The 27976-nt window shown below is 34.1% G+C and overlaps 1 protein-coding gene across 1 annotated transcript in view; it reads left to right on the top strand.

Annotated features, from left to right (window-relative positions):
* ADAM32 (ADAM metallopeptidase domain 32) overlaps positions 1–27734 on the top strand; it is a 123717-nt gene extending 95983 nt beyond the window's left edge. The window contains exons 17-23 of the mRNA XM_045535375.1: positions 7277–7363; positions 12560–12659; positions 22220–22258; positions 22959–22997; positions 24615–24653; positions 26766–26804; positions 27571–27734. Coding sequence (XP_045391331.1) covers positions 7277–7363; positions 12560–12659; positions 22220–22258; positions 22959–22997; positions 24615–24653; positions 26766–26804; positions 27571–27734 — 507 coding nt within the window. The remainder of the gene's footprint in view (positions 1–7276; positions 7364–12559; positions 12660–22219; positions 22259–22958; positions 22998–24614; positions 24654–26765; positions 26805–27570) is intronic.
* Positions 27735–27976: the final 242 nt, after the last annotated feature.

Here is a 27976-nt window from a genome sequence, read left to right as displayed (position 1 = left end):
TATTAATAGCCTTTGTTAGTGGTTTTGCATTTTAAATGAAGTTCTTTGTATGTAAAGTATATGTACTCATTATTATTGATTTCGTCTTTATGTCTGGGAATCATAAATGCCTTATTGAAGGAGGTTTAGTCTAGAAAGCTCAGTATATAAATTTAGGTCACGGAGGCAAATCAACTAAAAATATGCAACACAGCCAACAGACGGTTTGAGAGTATTCAATAGGTAATTTAGTGAGAGTAGAATCTTTTTTATAATATGGACATTTCATCTCAGAGATAATGTGTGAAAACAAATTTTGGCAGGTAGTTTTTTAATGACACAATAAATCAGATGTGATGAAACATTCTTAGTATTGTTTCTGTAAGTAAGTGTCCTTATGTAATGGGACTCTATCTCAGCTTCAACTGAGCTAGGCAAAATATAGATACTACATTCCAAAGGAGTTCTTAGACACGCCTTCATGGCCAAGGACCAGTGAGAAGATTCAACACAGTAAAAGGGTTAGATTGTTTGGATTTTGAAGACCTTTTGTGAGGGCATTTCTTTAGAGAGAGTTATGCTGTGCTTTAATGTTTAAAAGGAATTTTCACATGCAGTATCTCATTTTAACCTAGAAACAAAGTCAAATGCTAGTTACTTTCTAAAATAACATTTTTTTTTTAAATTTCAGCTTATTATGGGGGTACAAAAGTTCAGGTTATATATATTGCCCATGTCCCGCCCATTCCCCCGAGTCAGAATTTCAAGCATGTCCATTCCCCAGACAGTGCTCATTGCACTCATCATGTAGTTTTACCCCCATCCCCTCCTCCCACCCACCATCCCCCCGAGTCAGAACATTCAAGCGTGACCATTCCCCAGATGGTGCTCAATGCACTCATCATGTAGGTATACACCCATCCCCTCTCCCCACCCCCCACCTCAGTCCAGTACCCAATTGGTGTTATTCCCATCTTTTTAAAGAAAAAGTATGATTGTCCTCTTGTAAACTATAACTTAGGAGAAATTGAGATTGCTGTAAATACTTGAGGTGGGAATATATCCTTAGTCCTCTGATTATTTTTTTAAATTTCAATATATTAAGGGGTACAAATATTTTTGTTACATGGATAGGTTTTATAATGCTTAAAGTCAGGGCTATAAGTGTACCATCACCTGAATAGTGTTCATTGCACCAGTTAGGTAGGTTTATACCCCATGCCACCTCCTCCCTCCCCGCTTTTTGATCTACAATTATTTTTACTTCTTTCTGTGCCCATGTGTGCCCATCAATTAGTTTTATTTATTTATTTATTTATTTATTTATTTATTTATTTATTTATTTATTTATTTATTTATTTATTTTGAGACAGAGTCTCGCTTTGTTGCCCGGGCTAGAGTGAGTGCCATGCATGGCATCAGCCTAGCTCACAGCAACCTCAAACTTCCGGGCTTAAGCAATCCTACTGCCTCAGCCTCCTGAGTAACTGGGACTACAGGCATGCGCCACCATGCCCGGCTAATTTTTTCTATATATATTTTTAGTTGTCCAGATAATTTTTATTTCTATTTTTAGTAGAGACGGGGTCTCGCTCAGGCTGGTCTCGAACTCCTGACCTTGAGCGATCCACCCGTCTCAGCCTCCCAGATGGCTGGGATTACAGGCATGAGCCACCACACCTGGCCAAGTTTTAAATTATTAGAGAGTACATAGGGTGTTTGTTTTTCTACTCTTGGGATACTTCACTTAGGGTAATGGTCTCCAGTTCCATCCAAATTACTGCAAAAGACATGAATTCATGTTATGTCTGATTAGTAATGGTATATATACACCACATTTTGTTAATCCACACCTGAATTGATGGGGATTTGGGTTGATTCTACATTTTTTGCAATTGTGAATTGACTTATTTTCCTTTGGGTAGATAGTCAGCAGTGGGATTGCTGGATCAAATAGTAGGCATACTTTTATTAAATAGTTTTTTGAGGTATCTCCACACTGTTTTCCATATGGCTTATACTAATTTGCAATCCCACCAATAGTATATATGTGTTCCTTTCTCTCTGCAACTGTGCTACTATCTATTGTTTTTGGACTTTTTAATAAGAGTCATTCTAACTGGAGTAAGGTAATATCTCATTGTGGTTTTAATTTGCATTTCCCTGATTAGTGATGTTGAACATTTTTTCATGTATTTATTGACCATTTTTCTATCTCTTTTGAAAAACTTCTGTTCATGTTCTTTGCCTACTTGTTAGTGGGGTTGTTTGTTTTTTCTTGTGGATTTGTTTGAGTTCTTTGTAGATTCTGGATATTAGCACTTTATTGGATTTGTAGATTGCTAATATTATCTCTCATTCTGTAGGTTGTCTATTCGTTCTGTTGTTTGTTTCGTTTGCTGTGCAGAAGCTTTCTAATTTAATCAAATCCAATTTACTTATTTTTAGTCATAAATTATTTGCTCAGACCGGTATCTATAAGAGATTTTCCAACCTCTTCTCCTAGAATTCTTATGGTTTCATGCTTTACCTTTATGTGTTTTATCCATCTTGAATTAATTTTTGTGAGTGGTGAGAGATATTGGTCCTGTTTCATTCTTCTTCATGTGTCTATCCAATTTTTCCAGCACCATTTATTGAATAGGGCATCTTTCCCCCAGTGTATATTGTTGACTGCTTCGTCCAAGATCAGTTAGCTGTAGGTAGATGGTTTTATATCTAGGTTCTCTGTTCTGTTTCATTGGTCTATGTCTCTATTTTTATACCAATACCATGCTGTTTGATTACTATAGCCTTGTAGTATAGTTTGAATTCAGGTCCTTTGATGCCTCCAGATTTGTTCTTTTTGCTTAGAATTGCTTTGGCCATTCGGGCTTGTTTTTGGGTCCAAAGAATAGAATTATTTTCTGTAGATCTGTAAAATAAATATTTGGTATTTTGATAGGGATTTCATTGAATCTATACATTCCTTTGGGTAATATGGACATTTTAGCAATGTTGATTCTACCAGTCTGTGAGCATGATGTTTCTCTAATTGTTTCACCTACAATTTCTTTCCTCAGTGTTTTATAATTCTCCTTTTAGAGATTTTTCATCTCCTTGGTTAAATATATTCCTATGTATTTTATTTTCTTTGTAGCTCTTGTAAATGGTATTGAGACTTTGATTGGACTCTTGGCTTCACTGTTAATTGGTATATAGAAATGCTACTGATTTGTGTACATTGATTTTGTACCCTGAGACTTTGCTGAATTTCTTTACCAATTCCAGGAATCTCTTGGTGGAATCTTTGGGGTTTTCTAGGTATAAGATCATATCATCAGCAGAAAGCAAAAGTATGGCCTCCTCTTTCCCAATTCAGATACCATTTATTTCTTTCTCTTACCTTATTGCTCTGGCTAGGACTTCAAGCACTATGTTGAATACAAGTGGTGATAGTGGGCAACCTTGTCTTGTTCTAGTTCTTAGAGGGAATGCTTTCATCTTTCCCCCATTCAGTATGATGTTGGCTGTGGGTTCATCATATATGACTTTTATGATTTTGAGATATGTTTCTTCTAGGGTTTTTATCATGAAAGGATGTTGGATTTTTTCAAATACTTTTTCTGTGTCTATTGAGATGATCATATGGTCTTTTTTTTCTTTTTTTTTTGCTTCTGTTTATGTGGTGAATCATATTTATTGATTTACGTATGTTGACCAATCCTTGCATCCTTGGGATGAAGCCCAATGATCCTAGTGAATTATTTTTTTTATGTGTTGTTTAATTAGGTTTGCTAGTATTTTATTGATGATTTTTGCATCTATATTCATAAGATATTGGTCTGTTTTTTTTTTCTTTTGTGGTGTCATTTCCTGGCTTTGCTATTAAGTTGATACTGACTTCACAGAATGAGTTGGGGAGGATTTCTTCTTTATGTTATGGAATAATTTCTGCAGTATGGGTACCCATTTTTTGTAGGTCTGGTAGAATTCGGCTATGAATCCATCTGATCTGGGACTTTTTTGTTTTTGTTGGAAGACTTCTTATTAGTGATTCAATCTTATTATTTGTTATTGACTTGTTCTGGAATTCTGTTTCTTCCTCACTGAGTGTTGGTGGGTTATATGTTTCCATGAATTTGTCCATTTCCTCTGTTTTCTTGTTTATGTTTATAGAGATTCTGATACTATTCATGGATGATGTTTTGTGTTTCTGTGCTTTCAGTTGCAATATCTCCTTTTTCATTTCTCTTTGAGCTTATTTTGGTCATTTCTCCTTTAGGTTATTTGGGTCATTTCTCCTCTATTCCTGGTTAATCTCACAAGAGGTCTATCAATTTTGTTTATCTTCTCAAAGAACCAACTTTTTGTTTAGTGAACTTTTGATTTTTTAAAAATTTCACTTACTTCCGCTCCTCTTCTTTGGGCTTTGGCTTTGTTTTGCTTTTCCTTTTCTAATTCCTTAAGATGTGGTATTAGGTTGTTAGTGTGTGATCTTTCTGACTTTTGGATGTGGGAATTTAAGGCTGTGAATTTTCCCATTAGGCATGCTTTTGTTGAATCCCATAGATTTTGATAGCTTGTGTCCTCTTTGTTGTTAAGTTCAAGGAATCCTTTCATTTCCTTCTTAATTTCATTATTGATCCACTAATTGTCCAGCAGCAGGTTGTTTAATTTCCATGACCTTGTGTATAATTGAATTGTATTCTTGCAATTCATTTCTAGTTTTATTCCACTATGGTCTGGGAAGATACATGGTGTGATTTGATTTCTTAGAATTTGTCGAGACATGCCTATGGCCTAAGATATGAGCCATCTTGGAGAAAGTGCCATGTGCTGATGAGAAGAATGTGTATTCAGTAATTTTCTTTTGTGGAATTTTCTATAAATGTCTGTTAAGTCCATTTGTTGTAGTGTCTCATTTAAATCCAGTGTTTATTTATTTTCTGCTTGGAGGATTTGTCGAGCTCTGACAGTGGGTGTTGAAGTCCCTAGCAATTATGATGCTAGTATTTATTTTCTTGCTTAGCTGTAGTAGAATTTGTTTTATGTATCTGGGAGCTCCTGTTTTAGGTGCATATATATTTCAGATTGTTATGTCTTCTTGTTGAATTGCTCCCTTTACCATTATATAGCGACTGTCTTTTTCTTTACCCTTGTTGATTTAAAGTCAATTTTGTCTGATATGAGAATGGCCTTTGGTTTCCAATTGCATGGAATACTTTTTCCATCCTTTCACATTGAGCCTGTTTGCATCTTTGTGGTTTAGATGTGTTTCCTGGAGACAGCAAATATTTGGGTTGTGTTTTTTAATCAATTCAGCCAGCCTGTGTTTTTTGAGTGGCTCATTTAAACTGTTAAATTAAGAAATAGAATTGATATGTGGGATATTGTTTTGTTCATCATTTTGGGTAGTACCATATTGCTTTGTTTTCCTTTTGTGCTATTGTTTTATAGGAGTTGTGAGCTTTAGCTTTTTTAAGTGATATTACACTGGTGGGTATCTATTATGCTGATTCATTATAATGCAGTTGTTTTTGATGCAGTTCAGGTGTGGTCTTGACAAATTCCCTCAGTGTTTGATTTTCTGCAATTTGATTAATTTCTCCATCAATTGTTAAACTTAGTTTTGCAGGATACAAACTTCTAAGCTGGCAGTTGTTCTGTTTAAGAAGATATAATATAGGACCCCATATCCTTCTGGCTTGTAAAGTTTCTGCTGAGAAGTCTGATGTTAGCCTGATGGGTTTTCTTTTGTAGGTCAGTTGTTGCTTTCATGTAGTTGCCTGTAGAATTTTCCCCTTCATTTTGACTTTGGACAGGTTGATTTCTATTTTTCTTATAGATGTCCTATTTGCTATGAATCTTCCCAGTGTTTGATGACCATCCTCTATCTGGATGTCTGGATCTCTGACGATACCAAGGAAGTTTTTCTCAATAATTTCCTCAAAGTGATTTTCCATGGTTTTAGCTCTTTCTTCTCCCCCCCTCCACCAGGGATACCTACAATTCTTATGTTAGTTTACTTCACATAGCTCCATATTTCTTTAAGTGATTGCTCTGCCCTTTTTATTCTCTTCTCTGCCTCTTTAAATGACTGGGTTAGCTTGAGAGCCTTGTTTTCAAGCTCTGAGATTCTTTTTTCTCCTTGGTTTAATCTATTGCTGTAGCTTTCTGCTGTATTTTCAAATTCCCTACGTGACTTTTCAATTTTTTCAAGTTCTATTATATCCTTCCTTATGCTAGCTAGTTCTTTAGCCAGTACCATTTATTGAATAGGGCTTCTTTACCCAGTGCATATTGTTGTTTGCTTTGTTGAAGATCAGTTCATTGTTGGGAGGTGGTTTTATACCTGGGTTCTCTGTTCTGTTCCATTGGTCTATGTCTCTATTTTTGTACCAATGCCATGCTGTTTTGGTTCCTATAGCCTTGTAGTATTGTTTATTATACCTTAAAATTAAAAAATTATATCTGGATTTTTTATGCGTTCCATGATGGAATGCTAGACAACTTTATCATATTTTAATGAAAATTTTCATTACCTTTATTAAATACTCACGGGACTCTAATAATGGTTCATATTTTATGAAAACTGAATCTATGCCATGATTTTGTTGAATTGATTTTTTCTATGTAAAATTTTGATATGTGCAATTAATACACAGTATTATTTTAACTATGTGCTCAGGAATAGTTTTGTTATATTTCATGTTATGGTAATGAAAAATGGTTCTTTCTTTATAAGGTTTTTTTAAAAAATAGCAAAGCTTATTTCATTGATATTCCCTACTCCCCTGCCTGAATCATTTAAAAAATTATTGATTTTAAAAAATAGACTTTATGTTGTAGTGCAGTTTTAGGTTCACAGAAAAATTGAGTGGAAGATACAACGTTTCTATTTGCACCTCATCTCCTATTACCTCCCCACACACAACCTCTCCCTCTATGCACAACCCTCACCAATATGGTACATTTGTTACAATTGATGAGCTTATATTGGCATATCATTATCACCCAAAGTTCATAGTTTACATTAGGGTTAGCAGGAAAATTTTCAAATTCTTGTAAATTAAATAACAAATTTCTAAATAACACATGAGTCAAGGAAAAATTTTCAGGAGAAATTTTAAAATATTCGAATTAAATGAAAATGAAAATGTAACTTATCAAATTTCTGGAATGTAGCAAAAGCAATACTTAGAGGGAAATTTATAGCATTGAATTGTTATGATTTTATGTTATAGAATTACTAATTGTAATGTTGTAATTACTGGAGCTCTTTGACTTAGAAACATTTTTGTCTATGTTTTCTTAGGTTTGTAATCCGGATCGTGTATGTGTTAGTGTCAGTACGTATGGTGATACTGCAGTTCAATGTGCAGCAAATTGCAGTGGACATGGAGTAAGTAAGCACGTTTCCCTGAGTCATATCTATGTTGGACACTTTTTAGGATCACTCATTAATTTATCAATATTTATTTGGTTGCTAGTATGTGCTAGATCCTGTTGCATTTATTTTCAATTTAGAGCTGAATTAAGTTTTTATTTTTTATTTTTATTTTTTTTAATTTTAAAGAGATTTATTCTGAGCCAAACTTGAGGATCATGACCCTGAATTAAGTTTTTAAATTCAGCAGCCATAATTAGTTTTAGAGAACACTTCGAGTAGAATTAAATAACTGATGACCTAAAAAATTTATTGTTATAGTAGGATACTTTACAGAATGTGTTAAATTTTCCAATAAATACATCAACCTGTGCACAAAGGAAAGATAAGTATGCCACAACTCCTGTGTCTGTGAATACATGAAGTCATGGAAAACAATTGGTTTTCTCTCTCTCTTTTGAAAAATAGACTTTATTTTTTAGAGCAGCTTTAGGTTCACAGAAATTTTAGTGTATAGATTTTCCATGTACCCCCTCATTCCACGTTCATGCAACCTTCATCAATTTTAACATCATACACCAGAGTGGTACATTTGTTATAACTGATGATCCACATGGGCACATCATTTTCAGCCAAAATCCATAGTTTACATTAAGGTTCACTCTTAGTGTTGTACGTTCTATGGGGTCCTTACAAATTAAAATGATATATACTTATCATTATACTACCATACAGAGTATTTTCACTACCCTAAAAATCTTCTGTGCTCCATCAACTCATTCTTCCCTCTTCCCTAACTCCTAGTACCCACTAATGGTTTTTTCTCACTACATAGTTTTTCCTTTTGTAGAATGTTATTTTAGTGGAATCATACAGTATGTAGGCTTTTCAGATTGGCTTGTTTTGGTTACTGATATGCATTTAAGCTTCTTCATCCTCTACCACAGTGGTATATTTGTTACAATGGATAAACCTAAATGGATACATCATTAATGCCGAAAGTCCATCGTTTACATTAGAGTTCCCTCTTGGTGTTGTACATTCCATGGAGTTTGGAAAATATAAAACGGCATGTATTTATCATTATAATATCATACAGAGTATTTTAACTGTTCTAGAAATCCTTTGCATTCTGCCCTTGCATCCTGTCCTTTTCACCCCAATCCCTGACAACCAGTGATCATTTTACTGTCTCCATAGTTTTCCTTTTCCAGAATATCATAATATTGGAATCATACAGTATGTAGCCTTTTCAGATTGTTTTTTTCACTTAGTAATATGCATTTGAAGGTTCTCTGTGTCTTTTCATTGCTTGATAGATCATTTCTTTTTAGTGCTAAATAATATTCCATTATCTGGTTGTACCACAGTTTTTTATGCATTCACCTGCTGTAGAACATCTTGGTTGCTTTCAAGTTTTGTACTATGAATAAAGCTGCTATAAACATCCTTTTGCAGGTTTCTGTGTGGACATAAATTTTCAAATCCTATGGGTAAATACCAGGGGTTGCCATTGCTGGATCACATGCTAAGAGTATGCTTAGTTTTTTAAGAAACTGCCTAAATGTCTTCCAAAGTGGCTGTACTATTTTGCATTCCCATGAGAAACGAATGAGGGTCCCTGTTGCTCCACATCTAAGCCAACATCTAATGTCAGTGTTTTGAGTTTTGGCCATTCTAATAGGTGTGTTGTGGTATCTCATTATTGTTTTAATTTGCAATTTCGTGATGAAATATAATGTGGAGCATCTCTTCATATATGTATTTACCTTGTATATATTTTTTTGATGAGAGGACTTTTAAGGTATTTTGCCCATTTTTAAATGAGTCTCTTTGTTTTCTTATTGTTGAGTTTTCAGTGTTATTTGTGTATTTTGGATAACAGTCCTGTATCTGATGTGTCTGTTGCAAATATTTTCTCCAAGTGTGTGGATTATCTTTTCATTCTTTTGACTGTTTTTCACACAAGAGAAAATTTTAATTTAATGAAGTCCAGCTTCTCAATTCTTTCTATCATAGACTGTGCCTCTGGTATTGTATCTAAAAAGTCTATGCTATAACCGAGGTCATCTAGGTTTTTTCCTAAGTTATCTTCTAGGAGTTTTTATTTAGTTTTGAAATTTACACTTATGTCCATGATCCATTTTGAAGGTTATAAGGTCTGTGTCTAGATTATTTTTTTCTATGTGGATGTCCAGTTATTCCAGCACCACTTGTTGAAAGGCTCTGTGTTTTCTACCATATTGCTCTTTTTTTCTTCATCAAAGACCAGATGACTGGATTTACATATGTCTATTTTTGGACCCTCTATCCTGTTTTATTTACCTTTTAGACTATTGTTTCTTCAATAACACACTGTCTCAAATACCATAGATTTATAGTATGTTGAGGTGGGTAGTGTTAGTCTTCTGACTTCATTCTTCTTTCAATATTGAGTTGGCTACTCTGGGCCTTTTGTGTCTTCAAATAAACTTTACATTCAATTTGTTGATTTCTGCAAAATAACCTACGGGGATTATATGTGAAATTGCATTCAATCTATAGATGAAGTTAAGAAGAATTGATATCTGACAATAATATGTCTTCCTATCCATTAACATGTAATATCTCCTCATGTATTTAGCTCTTTTTTTAAATAATTTTTTCATCAGTGTTTTGTAGTTTTTCTCATGTAGATCTTATACATATTTTGTTAGACTTATAGCTAAGTACTTCATTTTGGAGGGTGATAATATAAAGGATAGTATGTTTTAAATTTAAAATTTCATTTGTTCATTGCTGATCCCATAGGAAAATGATTGCCTTTTGTACATTTAACCTTATATCTTGCAAACTTGCTATAATCACTTGTTAGTTCCAAGAGTTTCTTTTCCTTCAGTTCTTTTTGGATTTTCTACATAGATGATATGTAAACAATGACAGTTTTACTTTTTCCTCCCATTTATTATATCTTTATTTCCTTTTCTGGTCTTACTGTATTAGCTAGAACTTCCAGTTTGGTGTTTAAGTAGGAGTGGTGAGAGAGAACGTCTTTGCATTGTTTCTCCTCTCAGTGGGAAAGTGTCTAATTTATCACCATTAAGTATTATGTCAACTATAGGTTTTTGTTAGATATTCTTTATCTACTTGAAAAAATGTTCCTGTATTCCTAGTTTGCTGATAGGTTTTTTAAGTCATGAATGCAACTTGGATTTTATTTCTTGAATGCTTTTTCTGTATCTATTGATATTATAAATGTGATTTTTTTCTTTGTCTGCTGATGTGTGATGAATTATATCAACTGATTTTATAATGTTGAACCATTCTTGCATACCTTGGATAAATCTCACTTGCTTATGGTATATAATTCCTTTTATATGTTGTTGAATTCGATTTGCTAATATTTTTGGGGGGGTTGTATCTATGTTCATGAGAGATATAGTCTGTAGTATCCATTTCTTATAATATCTTTCTCTGATTTTGGTATTAGAGTAATGTGGGCTTGATAGAATGAATTAGGAAACCTTCTTCTACTTCTGTGATCTGAAATAAATTGTAGAAAGTTGGTATAATTTCTTCCTTAAATGCTTGGTAGAATTCAGTAGTAAAACTGTCTAAACAAACTATTGTCTTTTAGATCAATTAAGAGTAAAAAATAAAGTTTTAGTTTAACTTAATTTCTTCTCTAAGGCATTTCATTTCTTTATATAAATCAGATTTTCTGAACTATGTAGTTTTCATTTTCTCTGAAAAACTCATTTTAACATGTCTTTGAAAGGCAAGTGTATTGGTTGATATTTCTTTCTCATTATTGAAAGATAATTTCACAAGAGTCCAAACTCTAGATTGGTGATTTTTTTTTTCTGTCAACACAGACAAAAATACCATACCATCAGTTCCTGGTGCCATGCCATATCTATATATCTGATGCTCTCTTAGAATACAAAATCTTTTGCTTAAAAATCAAACTATAAATTAAAAATAGAATCCTAAGCTCCCCCAAATGACTGAACAGACTCCCTCTTGTCTAAGGGGACCCCAGAGAAATCTTAAAACTGAGAACCTTGCCATGACAGGACAAGAGGTGAGACACACCTCATTATACTCCCTCCATTTTGCAGTTTAGAAACAACAACTGACCAGCATAAATGTTAAAACAGAGATCACAAAACTGACAGGACAGACTCTTTTTGGAAGAAAGATACCAAATTATAAACAAGACCTAAGGCCATGCCAGGCAATGGTTAAGTCACATCTGTAGACCATCAATTTTGCTCAACATGTCACTTTGACCCAATATATTGTGGCTTGCTCCCATAATCTGGCTCTGACATAGCATCACATGATGATTACCAGATTTCTTTATCTTAACTGAAACATTGCTTTCTGCTAGCTTCAAGTTTTTAGACAAAGCCTTACTTCTTCCACCACTTGCAAATTGAGAATCTCTGCATCCACCTATGACCTGCTTCAAGATATCCCACCTTTTTAGGCCAAATCAATGTGTAACCTCTAGGTATTGATTTATGACTTTTCTGGTAACTTCTGCTTCCCTGAAATGTATAAACCAGTTTACATTCTGACTGCCTTAGAGTCACTTACTGAAAGCCTTTGGGTCTGTGTTTCCATAAGGCTGTGGCCACTCACGTTGGCAGAGATAAATCTCTTTGAAATGTTTTACAGGTTGGGTTTTCATCGATAAAACAAAAGCAAACAAAACAAAACTCATCCTGGTTAAGGGCCTTATTAAGCTAGTAAATGTTTAGCATCTAGCCTGGGGAGGGTAAAAGCCTCAGTAGAGTACATACTTCAAGCCACCAACATGAAGTCACTGAATGTGGAGGTGGAAAGAGGTGCACATAATTCAGCTCTGGGAGCTGGTACTAGATGGCTCCAGAACACCAGTTGAGGGGGGGTGTCCCATGTTTATTATAATTTAAGTATGCATTTTTGAAATTGTATATTATATTTGCAGGTAAACATTTGAAGGTGTTAAATTTTCTTGATGCAAATATCGAGATTCTCACTTTATAGCTCCTTTTGTTTTTGCTGGTTTTTTGGTATATTTTAATCTATGAAACCAAGCATTTTATATATTGGGTTATCTCTCTAAATAAACAAAATTATACCATTCCACTATACAAAAGTAAGCTTGATGATCCATCTCATAATTTTACTTTCTCTGAGGAGGTATTTTAAAATAATCGTTTTTTTTTTTTTTAATTACCCTAGGTGTGCAATTCCCTGGGGAAATGCAATTGCACTGATGGCTATTTGCCTCCAAATTGTGAAATACTTTCTGGGAAAGTGTCTGCAGCTCTTGAGGGAAAGGGCAAGTATCTATCTGTTTAGAAAAATTTTTAATAAAATTCTCTAATTGTTTATCCTCTCTAAAATGTTAGATTTTCCCACTTAAAAAGAGACTAATATTTGTAATGAAAAGGTCATCAGACTTCTCTGAAAAAATGGAAACCATATACGTGTTCTTAACTTTGCTCTCTTTTCTAATATTAAAATATCATGATTTAAAAGGAATATTTAAAAGAATTTCTATTTACTAATACCATTGACATTTTCTTTTAGAATAGTTTTTAACCTCTCCCCACTTTTATGATTGATCCTGTGATTTCAGGTCTAAACAAACAACATTTACTCTGTGACTAGTACTGTTACTATGTTTCTGTTTTAAAAGGAATGAAATAGAAGACAAGCTTTTACTCTGAAAAAGTATATAGGTTAAATGAGAAAAACGTATAAATTGCTACTTATGACATGACAGAAGGGAGGCTGGCACAATGTTCTGTGTGTTCATCATGACTTTAGTTTCTGTCATTCATTTATTCATTGAATTAGTAAATATTTATTTCACTCTTAATATATGCCAGGTGGTGATCTAGTCACTGGGATGAGGAGTGAGAAAAGAAAATGTTCTCAAGGAGTTTAGAGAATATGCTTAGATCTATATACCCAGTGCTAACAAATGGCAGAAGTAAGATTAGGAAACAAGTCTCCTGATTTTTATGCCTGTGTCCTTTATTAGCACTGTAATGATAAACATAGATCTCTAATGTCAAATCCAAGAATCTACTAAAGAAAAATAAGATACTCACAAATACAGTGAAATTCTTTGATAATACACTTTGTGACAATGCAAATTTGGATAACCTTGCAATTACACAATCCCACATTATATATCATTGAACTCTTTTGTCCCCACTTATAGTGTTATAGTGATATTTTTCTATATTTACTGTAACATGGAGAATACTTTTGAACTTTCTAGAACTTGTTTTTCAAGCTTTTAGAATGAAAGTTTGTAGAGATAGTCCCAAGGATTATGATTCCATAATTTTTTTCCCATGTTCCTTGAATAATAATAAAGATTAAGAAAATTTTAATGAATTTACTGCAACTTGAAAGTAAAAGAAGAGAGTTTAATTTTTTGATTTTTTAATGTATTTTTATTTTTAGGTTTAATAACAGAAAAACATTCTAGGAAGACTAAAAAGAGGTGGCTTCTAGGTTTCTACATTTTTCTTCCTATATTCATTGTAACAACCATTGTAGTTTTGGCATGGAATCGTTTGAAAAAGAGGTTCACCAAGGAAGAGGAATCCCTAAGTAGCGAGTAAATTGAATTTGTTTTCTGAACTTAAACTTTAGTACTATTTGAATCTAGTCACATGTAAGGCAATATCATGAGCAGCTACAATACTTTACATTTTACTAGGATTTTGAATATTACATCAATATGTCATTTAATTTTGTGAGATGATTGTGAATATCCTCATTTTAAAGATACTCATACCTATGTGATGAGTGTGACGAGCACTGTCTAGGGAATGCACACACTTGAAGCTCAGACTCGGGGGTATGGGGGGGTATGGGCATTGTGTATAACCTGAACTTTTGTGCCCCTATAATGAGCTGAAATAAAAAAAAAAAGAAAAAAACAAAAACAAAAAACCCCCAAAGATTTGGAAGTGTAGTTTAAATAATCTTTCAAAGTCATTGTACTGCTAATGGAGAGAGGAAGAACTCAAATATATCCATGTCTATTGCTTTCAAATACCCTTGATATTATCAAAGGGTGATTTCTATCATCCCAAAAAGAGGCAGTATCAGTATTTATTAAAAATGTAGATTTCTGTGCCCTACCACAGATGAAATATTTCAATTCACGCTACCTCATGGAAGTAATCATTTAAAAAATATTCTCTGGGTAAAATTTTCAAAAGGCAAATTTATAATTTATCCTACAACATTTTTATTTTTAAAGAAATAATTTGAATACTAAGACAGAGAAGAAGGCAACAAGTGCCTACTTGCCCACCAGTGGAAATACACAAAGGTTAGCAGTTTTCTTGTTCATTTTATGAAATAAACCATTACATTTTTAGCTGCAATTACTTCTAGCATGATACCCCTTCCTCCATGCAGAGAATGTCTATCATGAAAGTTTGCTGTATCCTACATATTTACACTACGTGTAGCAGCATCTGTGTGCCATATCTAGTATTGTTTCTTTGGGAGGGGGGAGGACACAACTATGTTTCTAAATTTATTTTTTCTTTTTAATTTAAGCATATTATGGGGGTACAAATGCTTAGGTTACATATATTGCGCTTGCCCCCCCAACCCAAGTCAGAACTTCAAGCGTGTCCATCCCCCAGATGGTGCACATCACACTCATTATGTGTGTATATACCCATCCTTTCCTCCCCCCTCCCATCTGCCCAACACCCGATGAATGTTATTCCTATATGTGCACTTACTTGTTGATCACTTAAAACCAATTTGATGGTGAGTACATGTGGTGCTTATTTTTCCATTTTTGGGATACTTCACTTAGTAGAATGGGTTCCAGCTCTATCCAGAATAATACAAGACGTGCTGTATCACCATTGTTTCTTGTAGGTGAATAGTACTCCATGGTATACATATACTACATTTTATTAATCCACTCGTGGATTGATGGGCACCTGGATATTTCCACATCTTTGCAATTGTGAATTGTGTTGCTATAAACATTTGAGTGCAGATACCTTTTTTATAGAATGTCTTTTGTTCTTTTGGGTAGATGCCCAGTAATGGGATTGCTGGATCAAATGGAAGATCTCCTTGTATCTCTTTGAGGTATCTCCATATTGCTTTCCACAGAGGTTGCACTAGTTTGCAGTCCCACCAGCAGTGTATGAGTGTTCCTATCTCTCTGCAATCATGCCAACATTTATTGTTTTGGGATATTTTCATAAAAGCCATTGTCACTGAGGATAAGTGGTATCTCATAGTGGTTTTGATTTGAATTGCCTTGATGATTAGAGACGTTCAGCATGTTTTCATATGTTTTTTGGCCATTATTCTGTCTTCTTTTGAAAAGTTTCTGTTCATGTCCTTTGCCCACTTTCTGATAGGGTTGTTTGATTTTTTTCTTGCTGATTTTCCTGTGATCAGCCCTTTATTCGATGTGTTCTGTGCAAATATTTTCTGCAATTTTGTGGATTGTCTGTTTGCTCTCATGATAGTTTCTTTGGCTGTGCAGAAGCTTTTTAATTTGATCAGGTCCCATTTATTTATTTTTGTTGTTGCTGTGATTGCCTTTGGGGTCTTCTTCATAAATTTTTTGCCCAGGCCAATGTCTAGAAGGGCATTTACAACGTTTTCTTCTAGAATTCTTATAGTTTCATGCCTTAGGTTTAAGTCTGTTATCCACTGTGAGTTGATCTTTATGAGAGGTGAAAGGTGTGGTTCCTGTTTCAGTCTTCTACATGTGGTTTCCAATTTTCCCAGCACCATTTATTGCATAAGGATTCTTTTCCCCAGAGTGTGTTTTTGTCTGCTTTGTCAAAGATTAGATGGCTATATGAGGATGGTTTTATATCTGGGTTCTCAGTTCTATTCCATTGGTCTGTGTCCCTGTTCTTGTGGCAATAGGATGCTGATTTAATGACTATAGTCTTGTCATATAGTTTTAAGTCTGGTAAATTTATACCTCCCATTTTGTTCTTTTTGCCCAAGATTGCTTTTGGTATATGGGGTCTTGTCTGTTCCATAGGAAGCGTAAAATTATTTTTTCTATGTCTGTGAAAGATGCTGTTGGTATTTTAATAGGGACTGCATTGGATCTGTAGATCACTTTGGAAAGTATAGACATTTTAACAATGTTGATTCTGCCGATCCATGAGCATGGTATGGTTTTCTACCTGTTTACATCCTCTGCTATTTCCTTCCTGATTGTTTCATAGTTTTCCCTGTAGAAGTCTTTTACCTCCTTAGTTAAATATATTTCTAGGTACTTTATTTTCTTTGTTGCTATTGTTAAGGGTATTGAGTCTTTGATTTGGTTCTCAGTTTGACTGTTGGTGGCATATATGAATGCTATTGATTTCTGTACTCTGATTTGTAACCTGAGACTTTGCTGAATTGGTTTATCAATTCCAATAGTCTCATGGCAGAATCTTTGGGGTTTTCTAGGGATAAGATCATATCTTTAGGAAAGAGAGATAGTTTGACCTCTTTTGCCCCCATTTGTATACTCTTGATTTCTTTCTTTTGTCTGATTGCTCTCTGGCTAAGACTTCCAACACTATGTTGAATAGAAGTGGTGATAGTGGACAGCTTTGTGTGGTTCCAGTTCTAAGTGGGAATGCTTTCAATTTTTCCCCATTCAATATGATGTTAGCTGTAGGTTTGTCAAATATGTCTTGTATCATTTTTAGGTAAGCCTCATCTATGCCTATTTTTTTAAGTGTTCTTATCATAAAAGGGCATTGAATTTTGTCCAATGCTTTTTTCTTCATCTATTGAGAGGATCATATGGTCTTTGTTTTTGCCTCTATGTATGTGGTGAATTACATTTATAGATTTGCATATGTTGAACCATTCCTGCATCTCTGGGATGAAGCCCACTTGGTCATGTTGGATTATTTTTTGATAAGCACCTGAATTCGGTTTGCTCAGATTTTATTGAGAATTTTTGCATGTATATTGATAAGGGATATTGGTCTGTAGTTTTCTTTTTTTGTTGCATCCTTTCCTGGTTTTGGTATCAGGGTTATGTTGTCTTCATAAAATGTGTTGGGAAGGATTCCTTCTTCTCAATGTTGTGGAATAATTTCTGCAGGATAGGCACCAGTTCTTCTTTGTAGGTCTGGTAAAATTCCGGTGTGAAACCATCTGGTCCAGGACTTTTTTTTTAGGAAGACTTTTTATAGCTGCCTCAATTTCAGTTCTTGATATTGGTGTGTTCAGGAATTCTATTTCTTCCTGGTTGAGCCTAGGGAGGCTGTTTGTTTCTAAGAATTTGTCCATTTCCTCCACATTTTCCAGTTTGTGTGCATAAACATTTTCGTAGTATTGACAGATGATATTTCGTATCTCTGTGGCATCAGTTATAATTTCTCCTTTTTCATTCCTGATGGAGCTTATTAGAGTTCTTTCTTTTCTGTTTTTCATTAGTCTAGCCAAAGGCATGTCAATTTTGTTTATTATTTCAAAGAGCCAACTTTTGTTTTATTAATCTTCTGTATAGTTTTTTTGTTGTCAATTTTATTTAGTTATGATTTCATCTTATTAATTTCACTTGTTCTTCTTGGTTTGGGGTCAGACTGTTCATCGTTTTTGAGTTCTTTGAGAGGATTCATTAGATTATCTATTTGTGATCTTTCTGTCTTTTGGATATAGGTATTTATGGAAATAAACTTTCCTCTCAGGAGTGCTTAACTGTGTCCCACAGATTTTGATAACTTGTGTCTCCTTTGTAATTTAATTCAAAGAATCTTTTGGTTTCCATCTTGATTTCCTCATTTATGAAATTATTGTTTAGCAGAAGATTGTTTAGTTTCCACGACTTTGTGTAGAGGTGAGAGTTTCTGTTAGGGTTGATTTCTAATTTTATTCCACTGTGATCTGAGAATATGCATGGTATAATTTCTATGTTTTTAAATTTTTGAGACATGGTTTGATTACTATAATCAAGATAATTAACATATCTATCAGTTCATATAGTAACCTTTTTTTGTGTGTATACAGTGAGAACACTTAAGATCTACTACTTTAGCAAATGTTAAGATAAAATACATTATTATGAACTATAGTCACCAAGCTTTACATTAGATCTCAAGAACTTACTCATTTTATAGCTAAACATTTGTACCTTTTGACCAATATCTCTCCATTTCCCCCATATCCAACCCTGGTAACCACTTTTGTTTTCTCTTGTTTCCAAGAGTTTGATATTTTTGGATTTCAGATATAAATGAGATCATGGCATATTTGTCTTTCTGTGTCTGCCTTATTTCACTTAGCATAATATTCTCCAGGTTCATCAATGTTGCCACAAATGGCAGGATTTCCTTCTTTTTTAAGACCGAATGATACTCTGTCATGATATGTATGTATCCATCCATTCATTTGTTGAGCTAAATTCATGTTATTTCCATATCTTAGCTATTGTGAATAATGCTTTGATAAACATCAGAATGCAGGTTTCACTGATCATCACCCAAGAGCACATTTAGGAATAACATTAATCAGGTGTGGGGCAGATGTGGGGAGGGGAGGGGATGGGTGTATACATACATAATGAGTGCAATGCGCACCGTCTAGGGGATGGACACGCTTGAAGCTCTGACTCAGGGGTCTGGGGGCAAGGGCAATATATATGACCTAAACTTTTGTACCACCATAATATGCTGAAATAAAAAAAAGAATGCTGATATCTCTTTCAGATTCTGATTTCAATTTCTTTGGATATATACCTGAAAGTGAGATTGCTAGACAGTTCTGTTTTTAATTTTCTGAGGAACCTCCTTACTGTTTTCCATAACATCTGTACCAATTTATGCTTCTACCAACAGTATACAAGTGTTCCATTTTCTCTACATTCTTGCCAATGATAGTTCTCAGTTCTCTCTCTCTCTCTCTCTCTCCTTTCCCACTGATCATAGCCATCCTAATAGGTTTGAGATGATGACTCGTGAGAGGATAACTCATGTGCTTTTGATTTGCATTTTCATGATGATTAGTGACGTTGAGCACCTTTCCATATACCTGTTGTCCATTTGTATACCTTTCTTGGAGAAATGTGTATTCAGGTTCTTTGCCCATTTTTTAATCAGGTTATTTAGTTTTTTGCTGTTAAGTTGCATGAGTTTCTTATATATCTTGATTATTACCGCTTATTGGATAAATGCTTTGTGAATATTTTCTCCCATTCTGTAGGTTGCCTTTTTGATTTATTGGTTGTTTCCTTTGCTGTGCAGAAATGTTTTACTTTGATATAGTTTGTTGACTTTCACTTTTGTAACCGTGCTTTTGGTGTCATATCCAAATAAATCATTGCCAAGAGTAATATCAAGGGACGTTTCTTATGCATACTTCTAGGATTTTTATGGTTTATTAAGCCTTATGTTCAAGTCTTTATTTGAGTTTATTTTTGTGTATAGTATAAGGGTCCAATTTTATTATATTTCAGGAGTGGCTACCTAGTTTTTTCAACACCATTTATTTAGAAGACTGTTTTCTATTGCATATCTTGGCACCTTTATCTAATATTAGTTGACTGTATAGCTGTGGATTTATTTCTATTCTGTGGGCTTTCTAACCTGTTTCATTGGTTTGTATATCTATTTTTATGCCAGTACCATATGTTCCAGAACATAATTTGAATTCAAGAAGTGTGATGCCTCCAGCTTTGTTCTTTTTTCTCAATATTGCATTAGTGATTGAGAGTCTTTTGTGATTCCATACTAATTTTGGTATTGCTTTTTCTATTTCTATGAAAAATGTCATTGGGGTTTTGATAGAGATTGCATTGAGTATGTAGATACCTTTGGGTAGTATGGACATTTTGACAGTATTAATTTTTCCAATCCACAAATACAGGATATACTTCCATTTATTTGTGTCTTCTTCAATTTCTTTCATCAATTTTTTAATAGTTTTCAGTGTTCTTCCCCGTTCTGTCTTTTTTCTGCTTACGGAATCCCTACATTTTAGGGTATCCATTCTGGCCTCCCTGTTGATCGTGGTTGTTGTTCTTTTCTTTCTCCATCTTCTCTTCCTTTGTCTCCTTTTTTTTTCTTTTGAGGCTGGAATAGGACTTTCAAAAACTGAGATATAATTTATATGCAGCGAATTTCATCATTCTTAGTGTGTGCAATTTTATGAATTTACCAAATATGTACGTACACCACTCACTAGCACAATGAAATATAGAACAGATCTATCATTCAAAAACTTATCTAAACGAAACTACTTTGAGTAACTCTACCCATTTCACTCAGAATTGTGAGATTTTTTTAACTTAGGTAGTGGGATCTCAAGCTATTCCTCTCCCTGTGTGAGCATAAGAGATTACCACCTTTGTTCATCTCCTTTCCTCTCTGGTGTTCTACCCTGTGAACTCCAGCTCTCTTGGCCTCCCTGGACTGCCAATTCTGTTACCTCGACAGCAGGAGAACTGCTGGGCTTTGTCCCTTTGTTGCACTACAGCCTGGAAACTCTCTCCAGGCAGTAAGAAAATTCAGTCCTAGGGCTCACCTTATTTAACTCAGTCTACTACTCCATCTTGGCCAGAATTGGAAGTATGCCTTTATCATTTGTATTACATTTTCACATATTATTTTTAATCTCTGCATAATGTAAGCATTCTGTTTGATTTTCTCAGATCACTCTTACATTTCCCCAATTCCTTTTTCATTTCTGTCCTTTTCTAGACTTATGGATTCTATTCCTGCAAAGATATTTATGGGGATTCTTAATATTCTTATATTAAAGTGTCTTTAAACAAATCATTTGTAGTTCTTAGTGTGTGAATTCATTGTTTTACTGTGGTGTTGACTTTAACTCTTAGTGGTTTCTAATCATAGTCTCTTTTATCTTCAGTCTCTATAATTTTACCATGAGAATTCTGTGTGTGCTCTATTGTAGAGACAGACATGTAGATTGTTTCATTTTTGATTCTCTTAAAGCAAAAATATTTTAAATAATTGAAGAGTGTGGCATTCAAGAATTGTGGGAGTTATAAACTGAGTCCTAAAACCCCTTTTTGGAGACTTGGGATTCCTACTTTTCTTGGTAATTCATATTTCCACCTATATATGCCCATTTCCCTGCTGCATTCCAAAGGCCACACTGGTCAGAATTTTTATTCCTGTTTCATGGTCGATATGGCCCCTTCTGGCTCCCAGGTTTAAAGCATTCGCTTACAGTTTTTTCACATCCAAAGGCCTGGAACCTCAACTCCTTCTAAGGCAGGGTTATTAAGTCTCTAGCCTCAAAGATGTATAAATGGTTTAGATACTCTTCAGTCATTCAGTCATAGCTCCTGTTTTCCCTGTGAGCTCTCAGTTTTATTATTTTTATTGTATCAGAAGTGTTTCCTTGTTGTTAGCCTTAGTTGTGCACTAAATATTTGCATCATTTTCTTTTCAGCACTCCTCTATGTGAGGAATAAAAAGGGAAAATTTCTTTGCCAGACCACTCTTCCATATTATCTACAGATCATAGGTTTTAATTTACAAAATGTGGTATTTCTTTAACAAGGAATAAAAAGCTAAAAGTTGGGGTCTAAAGATCAGAATCAGACATTCAGGGTGAAACCTATATTCTGTGTTTAGAAGGGATAAGGAAAAAGCAAATCTGTGTGTTTTTGATGTTCTCCTCACTGCAGGAGTTGATTTTTGGACTTTTTGTGAATGATGTATATAGGCAAATAAGAATGTTACTTATTTACATCTTTGTCAAGTGACCTTTGGAAATTATTTTATTTATTGGTAACTAGTCTTGCAAAAGAGATAATACTGCTGATAAAATGTCCTGACATTTATTCATGTAGTTGGCAAGCTTTCTTAGTACGTACTTGAGACATTATTTTTAATTTTTTTTTAGATGCAGATCAGAAGGCAGCACTCACACATATGCCAGCACGTAAGTGGGTTAGATATGTTTTTAAGATACATATAGCAAATTAAGAATTAATTGATAAATTACAATTCATTTATAAATATTTTTCTGAATATCAATTGGTAAAGCAATGCACTGAAAACCATATTGAGATGATCATGTTTTTTGTTTTTAATTCTTTTTATACCATTCCTGCATGCCTGGATGATTCCCACTTGATTGTGGTGAATTATTTTTTTATGTGCTGTCGGATTTGTTTTGCTTGTAATTTGTTGAGGATGTTTGCATCTATGTTTATGAGGGATATGTCTGTAGTTTTCTTTTTCTGTTGTGTCTAGTGTGAGTTTTAAATCACGGTCTGTAATTTATTTATCAATGGAGAAAACACTAGATTGGAACATGAAGGCCAGATCAGGCATTTAAAATCAGGTATATATTTTGTGCTGGAAAATGAAAGGGAGAAAAATAAATCTCTGTTTTCTAGTTTCTCTCCCTAGTTGGGGATTTGAAATTTAGACTTTTTATGGCCAAGGTATATGAGTAAGTAAGACTTTCAGTTGTTTTCATATACTAATTTAGTAATATTTTGAAATTATTCATTAATGTTGATTATTGGTATAAAAGAATTAATGCAGGTTATAAAATGATATGACATTCATTCATTCATTTGGAGACACTCTTTTTAGTATAAAGTTGAAAGCCTTATTTTTTTACTCTCATTTAGAACCAGATCAGAAGGTGGCAGCCAAGCAGATACTAGCCAGTAAGTAAATTAGCAAATATTTCTTATAATAAGTGTGTGTTAAAAATAAAAATGAACAAACTGATAATTGACAATTCATTGCTATGATTGAGAAGTCACAATTGGTAAAGTACAGCACCTCAAAATAACCTGTTAGTATTTGCTAATCTAGTAACTAGTAAGTATTTGTCTAAATAAATCAATCTCTTCTTTTGTTATTTAATGTATGTTGGGAGTTTATTTTTGGAAAACAAAGTAAGAAATGATTGGTAAAATGTTAAGGAGCTAACTCATAAATAGGATCTTTTTGTATTCTTTATCTTGGGGTACACAAAAGGGAAGTTTACTTCTTTGATTGGAAAAAAGTTCACTCATTATCTCTCCAAGTATTGACTCTTCCAATTCTTTCTCTTTTCTCTATTGGAAATGTCTATATTTAGGAGGGTCTTCACATTTTAGCCTCAACGTTTCTTAACTGGGCTGTTCATATACTATGGTTTTTCACCTCTCTGACATTATTTGATTTCCTCCTATCAGTTTCCAAATTATCCATCCACTTAACAGCTATCATTTTCTTACCTTATTCTTGCCTTGATCTCTGTGGAGATCCTAGACATTTCTATTATAAAGGTTTTTATATTATCTATTGATCTTGATGTATGAATTTTTAAAAATTTTACTATACTGTGGCTGTAGCCATTAACATACAGTAGTTTGTAATTTTAGATTTGTGAGCTCATCCTCAGAGGCAATGGTTGTTCTCATGGGAATGCTGCCTGCCCTGAGTTGTAGAGGCGTACACTGGGAGGAGGAGGGTGTTTCAGGTTTGTCTCTCCTGAAATATTAATGTTGTAATATTTTCTATACTTGCTGGTTCAGACTTGTGGGTAGTGGACTTAGGCAGTTGAGCTTCTGCTGTACAACACAGTACAGGCCTGGGGCTCCTGTATCTCTAGGTGATCCTTTCTGCTTCACATGGCTGAGACAATTTGCCTGTTGCATCCTCAAGTCCGGTGATAATACCTTTTATTATCTCCACTCACAATGACCAGACTTGGAGAACCAGCTTCATTACAGCTTTCCAACACATAAAGATCCATGCCCTCAACTCCTTCCAAGTCAGGCTTATGAAAATTGCATCTTTTAGGGCATAAGTAATTCTGCTTTAGCTACTACTTTCCCTCTAAGCTTATAATGTACTTATTTTTTTACTGATAGAAGGAAAAGCCTTTTCTGGCTGTCACTGTCAGTTATGTATTACATTTCTGTGCTATTCAGCACTTTTGTCTTTGTGGAATAGAAAGGGAAGCAGTAATTTACAAAATGTGGTAATTTGTATATCAACAAATAAAAAGCTAACTTGGAGCCTGAATGACAGATTTAGAAACTTAGGGTCAAATTTATATTCAGTGCTTAAAAATGATGAGAAAAAATTCTCTGCTATCTTGATTTCCCTTTGGAGAATTTAAATTTTGTACTATACGTTGCACCTGGTGTTTGGGTAAATAAGAATGCTACTTATTTGCATGCCTTAAGTGTTTAAAGAGTTAGTTTTGGTATAAAATTGTCTGCTTTTAGTTCTCAAAGTAGGCAAATTTCTTAATATTAGCTTTCAGACATTATTTTTATTTCTTTTAGATCCGAGCCCAAAGATAGTGCCCAAGGAAATACCAGCAGGTAAACAATTTATGAAGTATTACCTATAAATAAATATGTTGAAAACTAAGAATGAAAAAGTTGGTAATTCACAGCTAATTGCTCAGTAGTTTTTGAGCAGCCACAGTTGATAAAGTCTGCACCAAAACTAGTATATTAATATTCCCTATTCCAGGAATAAGTGTTAAACTCAATTAATCTTTTTCTCTTCAGTTGACTAATTTTTTGATTGCCTACTCTTGTGATAAATAGGAAAAAAACTAGCGACATTTAATAAGAAACAAGATACTTATAATCAGTTTGTAAAAATAACTCATAAGCTGAACATTTTTGCATCCTTTATGCTGGGATACGCAAAGAGAAATATTACTTCTTTCTCTGGATTGCATTTACACCCCTAAACTCAATATGAACAACTGAGTGTACACAGGAGGAGTTTATTTAAGAGGCAGTATCATAAATACACTAAAATTCTATAGTTCCAATGGGCCTTCAACATCCCACAATTGTGTCAACAAGAGTTCTCTGAATTCTTTTTAAGTTTTTAGCTTCCCATGCTTCACAGTTGTGGCTTTGTGACTCTTATGAAACTATCAAATATTTACTAGTCTGTTCATCTTTCTTTCTTCCTTGTAGAGTTTTCGTTTTCTTCTGTTGTCTAGTATTTTTCTTTAAAGTGACCTCTTTTAGTTACATTCAACCCACTGCTATTGCAGAATATCCTTTATACCCACAATTTAAGTTTTGTAGGCTACATCACAACACCACAACATTGTATAGTTTTTGTCTTTCCTGATGAAGTGACTCCCTTCATTAGGAAAGCTATAATATTTCCGTATCTAGTATTCTCTTTGTTGTTCTTGAATGTCTCCTAACATAGTCACCCTTTTAGAGACATTAGTTACTTTCTCCAAGGTAAGTATGAGAAAAAAAAGCTGGTTTTCTTTGTCGTCTCCACTCTGTCACTGTCACCAGGGAGTTGTGATAGAGTGCTCAAACATTGCAATTCTCCTAAACTTTTGCTCACCTAGAAGCATTACCCTCCCTTTATACTCTGAAATCACTTGAGGGTAATGAACATGTTTATTTTACTGACCTATTTATTTATAGTCAGCACCTTGCAGAGTAAATGCTCAATAAATACTCATTTAATGAATGAGTGATTACTCTTGAACTTCACACATGCAATAGATAATTAGTATTGTAACTACTCCAATTTTCACCTCACATTGTCTCTCCTCAAAGAATATGCCACTCACATAAGCATCCTCTCCTAGAAGTGGTATTCAACTAGATTGAGGGAGAGAAAAGGGCATCATCCAGAGGACCATTTGAAGACTATAATTTGCAGTGTTAACCCCTAAGTCTAGCCTTGTGTTTGGCATACACTGAAAGGCATCGTTTGATTATTCTTTCATTTAAATTTAATAGGCTAAGCAAACATACTTGAGGTGCCTTACTATTATAACACTTAGTGTATTTTCTTTTATCTGTGTTCTTTTTACGTTATTATTGTTGTTGTTATTTTTCTGTTGGAAAGCCAGTGGAGGATGTTGGTAGAGCCAACTCCTTGGGGAATCAGAACAAGAGTTTTCTTTTTAAAGCCAGAAATCTTATGGGTATATATGACAGTAGACTCACTACTCTATATATACAAATCCCTTTATTGGCTTTGAGGAGAATGAACTATATTTAAATAGGAATTTTTCATGGCCAGAGTAGTAGGAAAAATCAACTGTAAGTTTTGAAGGTATAAAATAGAAGAGGTAGGGAAAGTATGGGAGGGGTAAAATGATGCTACTGTTATCACTGAATTCTCTCACTAATCTTACTAACTATAGTATCTTATCTGTGAATTAATCTTGATTAATTTGTCTTCAATTCATTCTTTTCTCTCCCATTCTTTTAGTTGGGGTATAAGGAATCTGTGGCTATAAAGAACACAAAAGAGGCCCAAGAATTTTGATTTTGAATTGGTAATAATTAGCATAAAAATAGAAATTTGGCAAATATTTCTTTTTTTAATACAACTTTGAAAGGAAAGTGGCAAAAATTTCTGTAAAAATAAATATGACATAACTTTGAAAGATTGAATTGTATCAACCTAAAAATGTTATTTCCTTATATATTTAGATCTGAATCACAGGAAAGCACCCAATCACTTAGCAGTAGGTAAGTGTATTAGGAGGTGTTTCTTAAAATAAATACATGTTTGAAATTAAATGAAATTGATAATCCACAGTTAATTCCTAAGTATTGATTGGGTAAATGAATTGGTAAAGTACTACACCAATAAATAACCTATAAGTCTTTACTAACCTTGTTATTAATGAATATTTAAATTACTTAGTCTGTTTTTTCTTCAGTTTAGTAAAGTTTCCTTAAATTTGTTGAGAACTTACTCTTGTTGATAGAATGGAATGAAAGAGTTGCACCCAATAAGATATAAGATCTGTAAATTAGTTGTAAAACAAATTCATAATTAGGGCCATTAGGCACTGTAGGCATAATGCCTCAGTGCTATGAGTTTTTAAGAGCCCAGAAAAACTGTTTATAGCATGAAAAACCAAAAATAATTGGCTGAAATGTATGGAAAAAAGTAAAATTAATATGGGTTTCAATTTCTAAGAAAAAGTAAAAATATTTATTGTTAGATTCATAAACATTTCATTAAATCTGAAAAAATGTTAAATTTTCTCATTTGCAAGTACTTCTGATTAAATATTTTGGTTCCTCAGAAATCACAGAGAATCATGAAGTATATAAGTTACTCATGGCCAAATAATTTCTTAAGCAAACTTTACCATTCTTTCAATAATTCTTTTTTCTGCCAAATGAATTTTTCACGTGGCAGTACCCCAACTATCTGTACGCACTGCAGTGGAAGAGAAGTTGTTATCAGTACCTTGAGTGTGTGTGCTTTTGTTTTCTTCCACAGTGACTAGTAATTCCCTCAGAAGGCAATGGACACTGAGAAATGAAAATTCTGCTTTTCCTCCTGTGGTCACAGCTGAAGGAAACAATAAACCAAGTGAAGACCAGTTTATGTGCCTGCGTGTCTGTTTTTCTCTCCTCTTCTCTCTCTCAGAATGCAGCCCCTAGGGCTGCAGTTCTGCCACTTCAAGGCCCTTAACAGAAAACATCCAAACTCAGGAATATCCATCCCCACCTGACTCCCTGAGCTCTTCCCATTCTTTCTCTCACTCCTTCCCCCATGCCACCACCTTTTGGTTGATTGCCTGGGGCCCCAGATGCATCATGTCCTTACCCAGCCTTATTTAGGACCAGCTGTGGACAGTGGGCCATGTTCTTCCTCCTGTTCCTGCTCAACGGGCTTGGCTGGC

The sequence above is a fragment of the Lemur catta genome, chromosome 22 (assembly GCF_020740605.2).
Source record: "Lemur catta isolate mLemCat1 chromosome 22, mLemCat1.pri, whole genome shotgun sequence".
In the NCBI taxonomy this organism is placed as follows: Eukaryota; Metazoa; Chordata; class Mammalia; order Primates; family Lemuridae; genus Lemur; species Lemur catta.
This window is presented reverse-complemented; position numbering and strand designations above follow the sequence as displayed.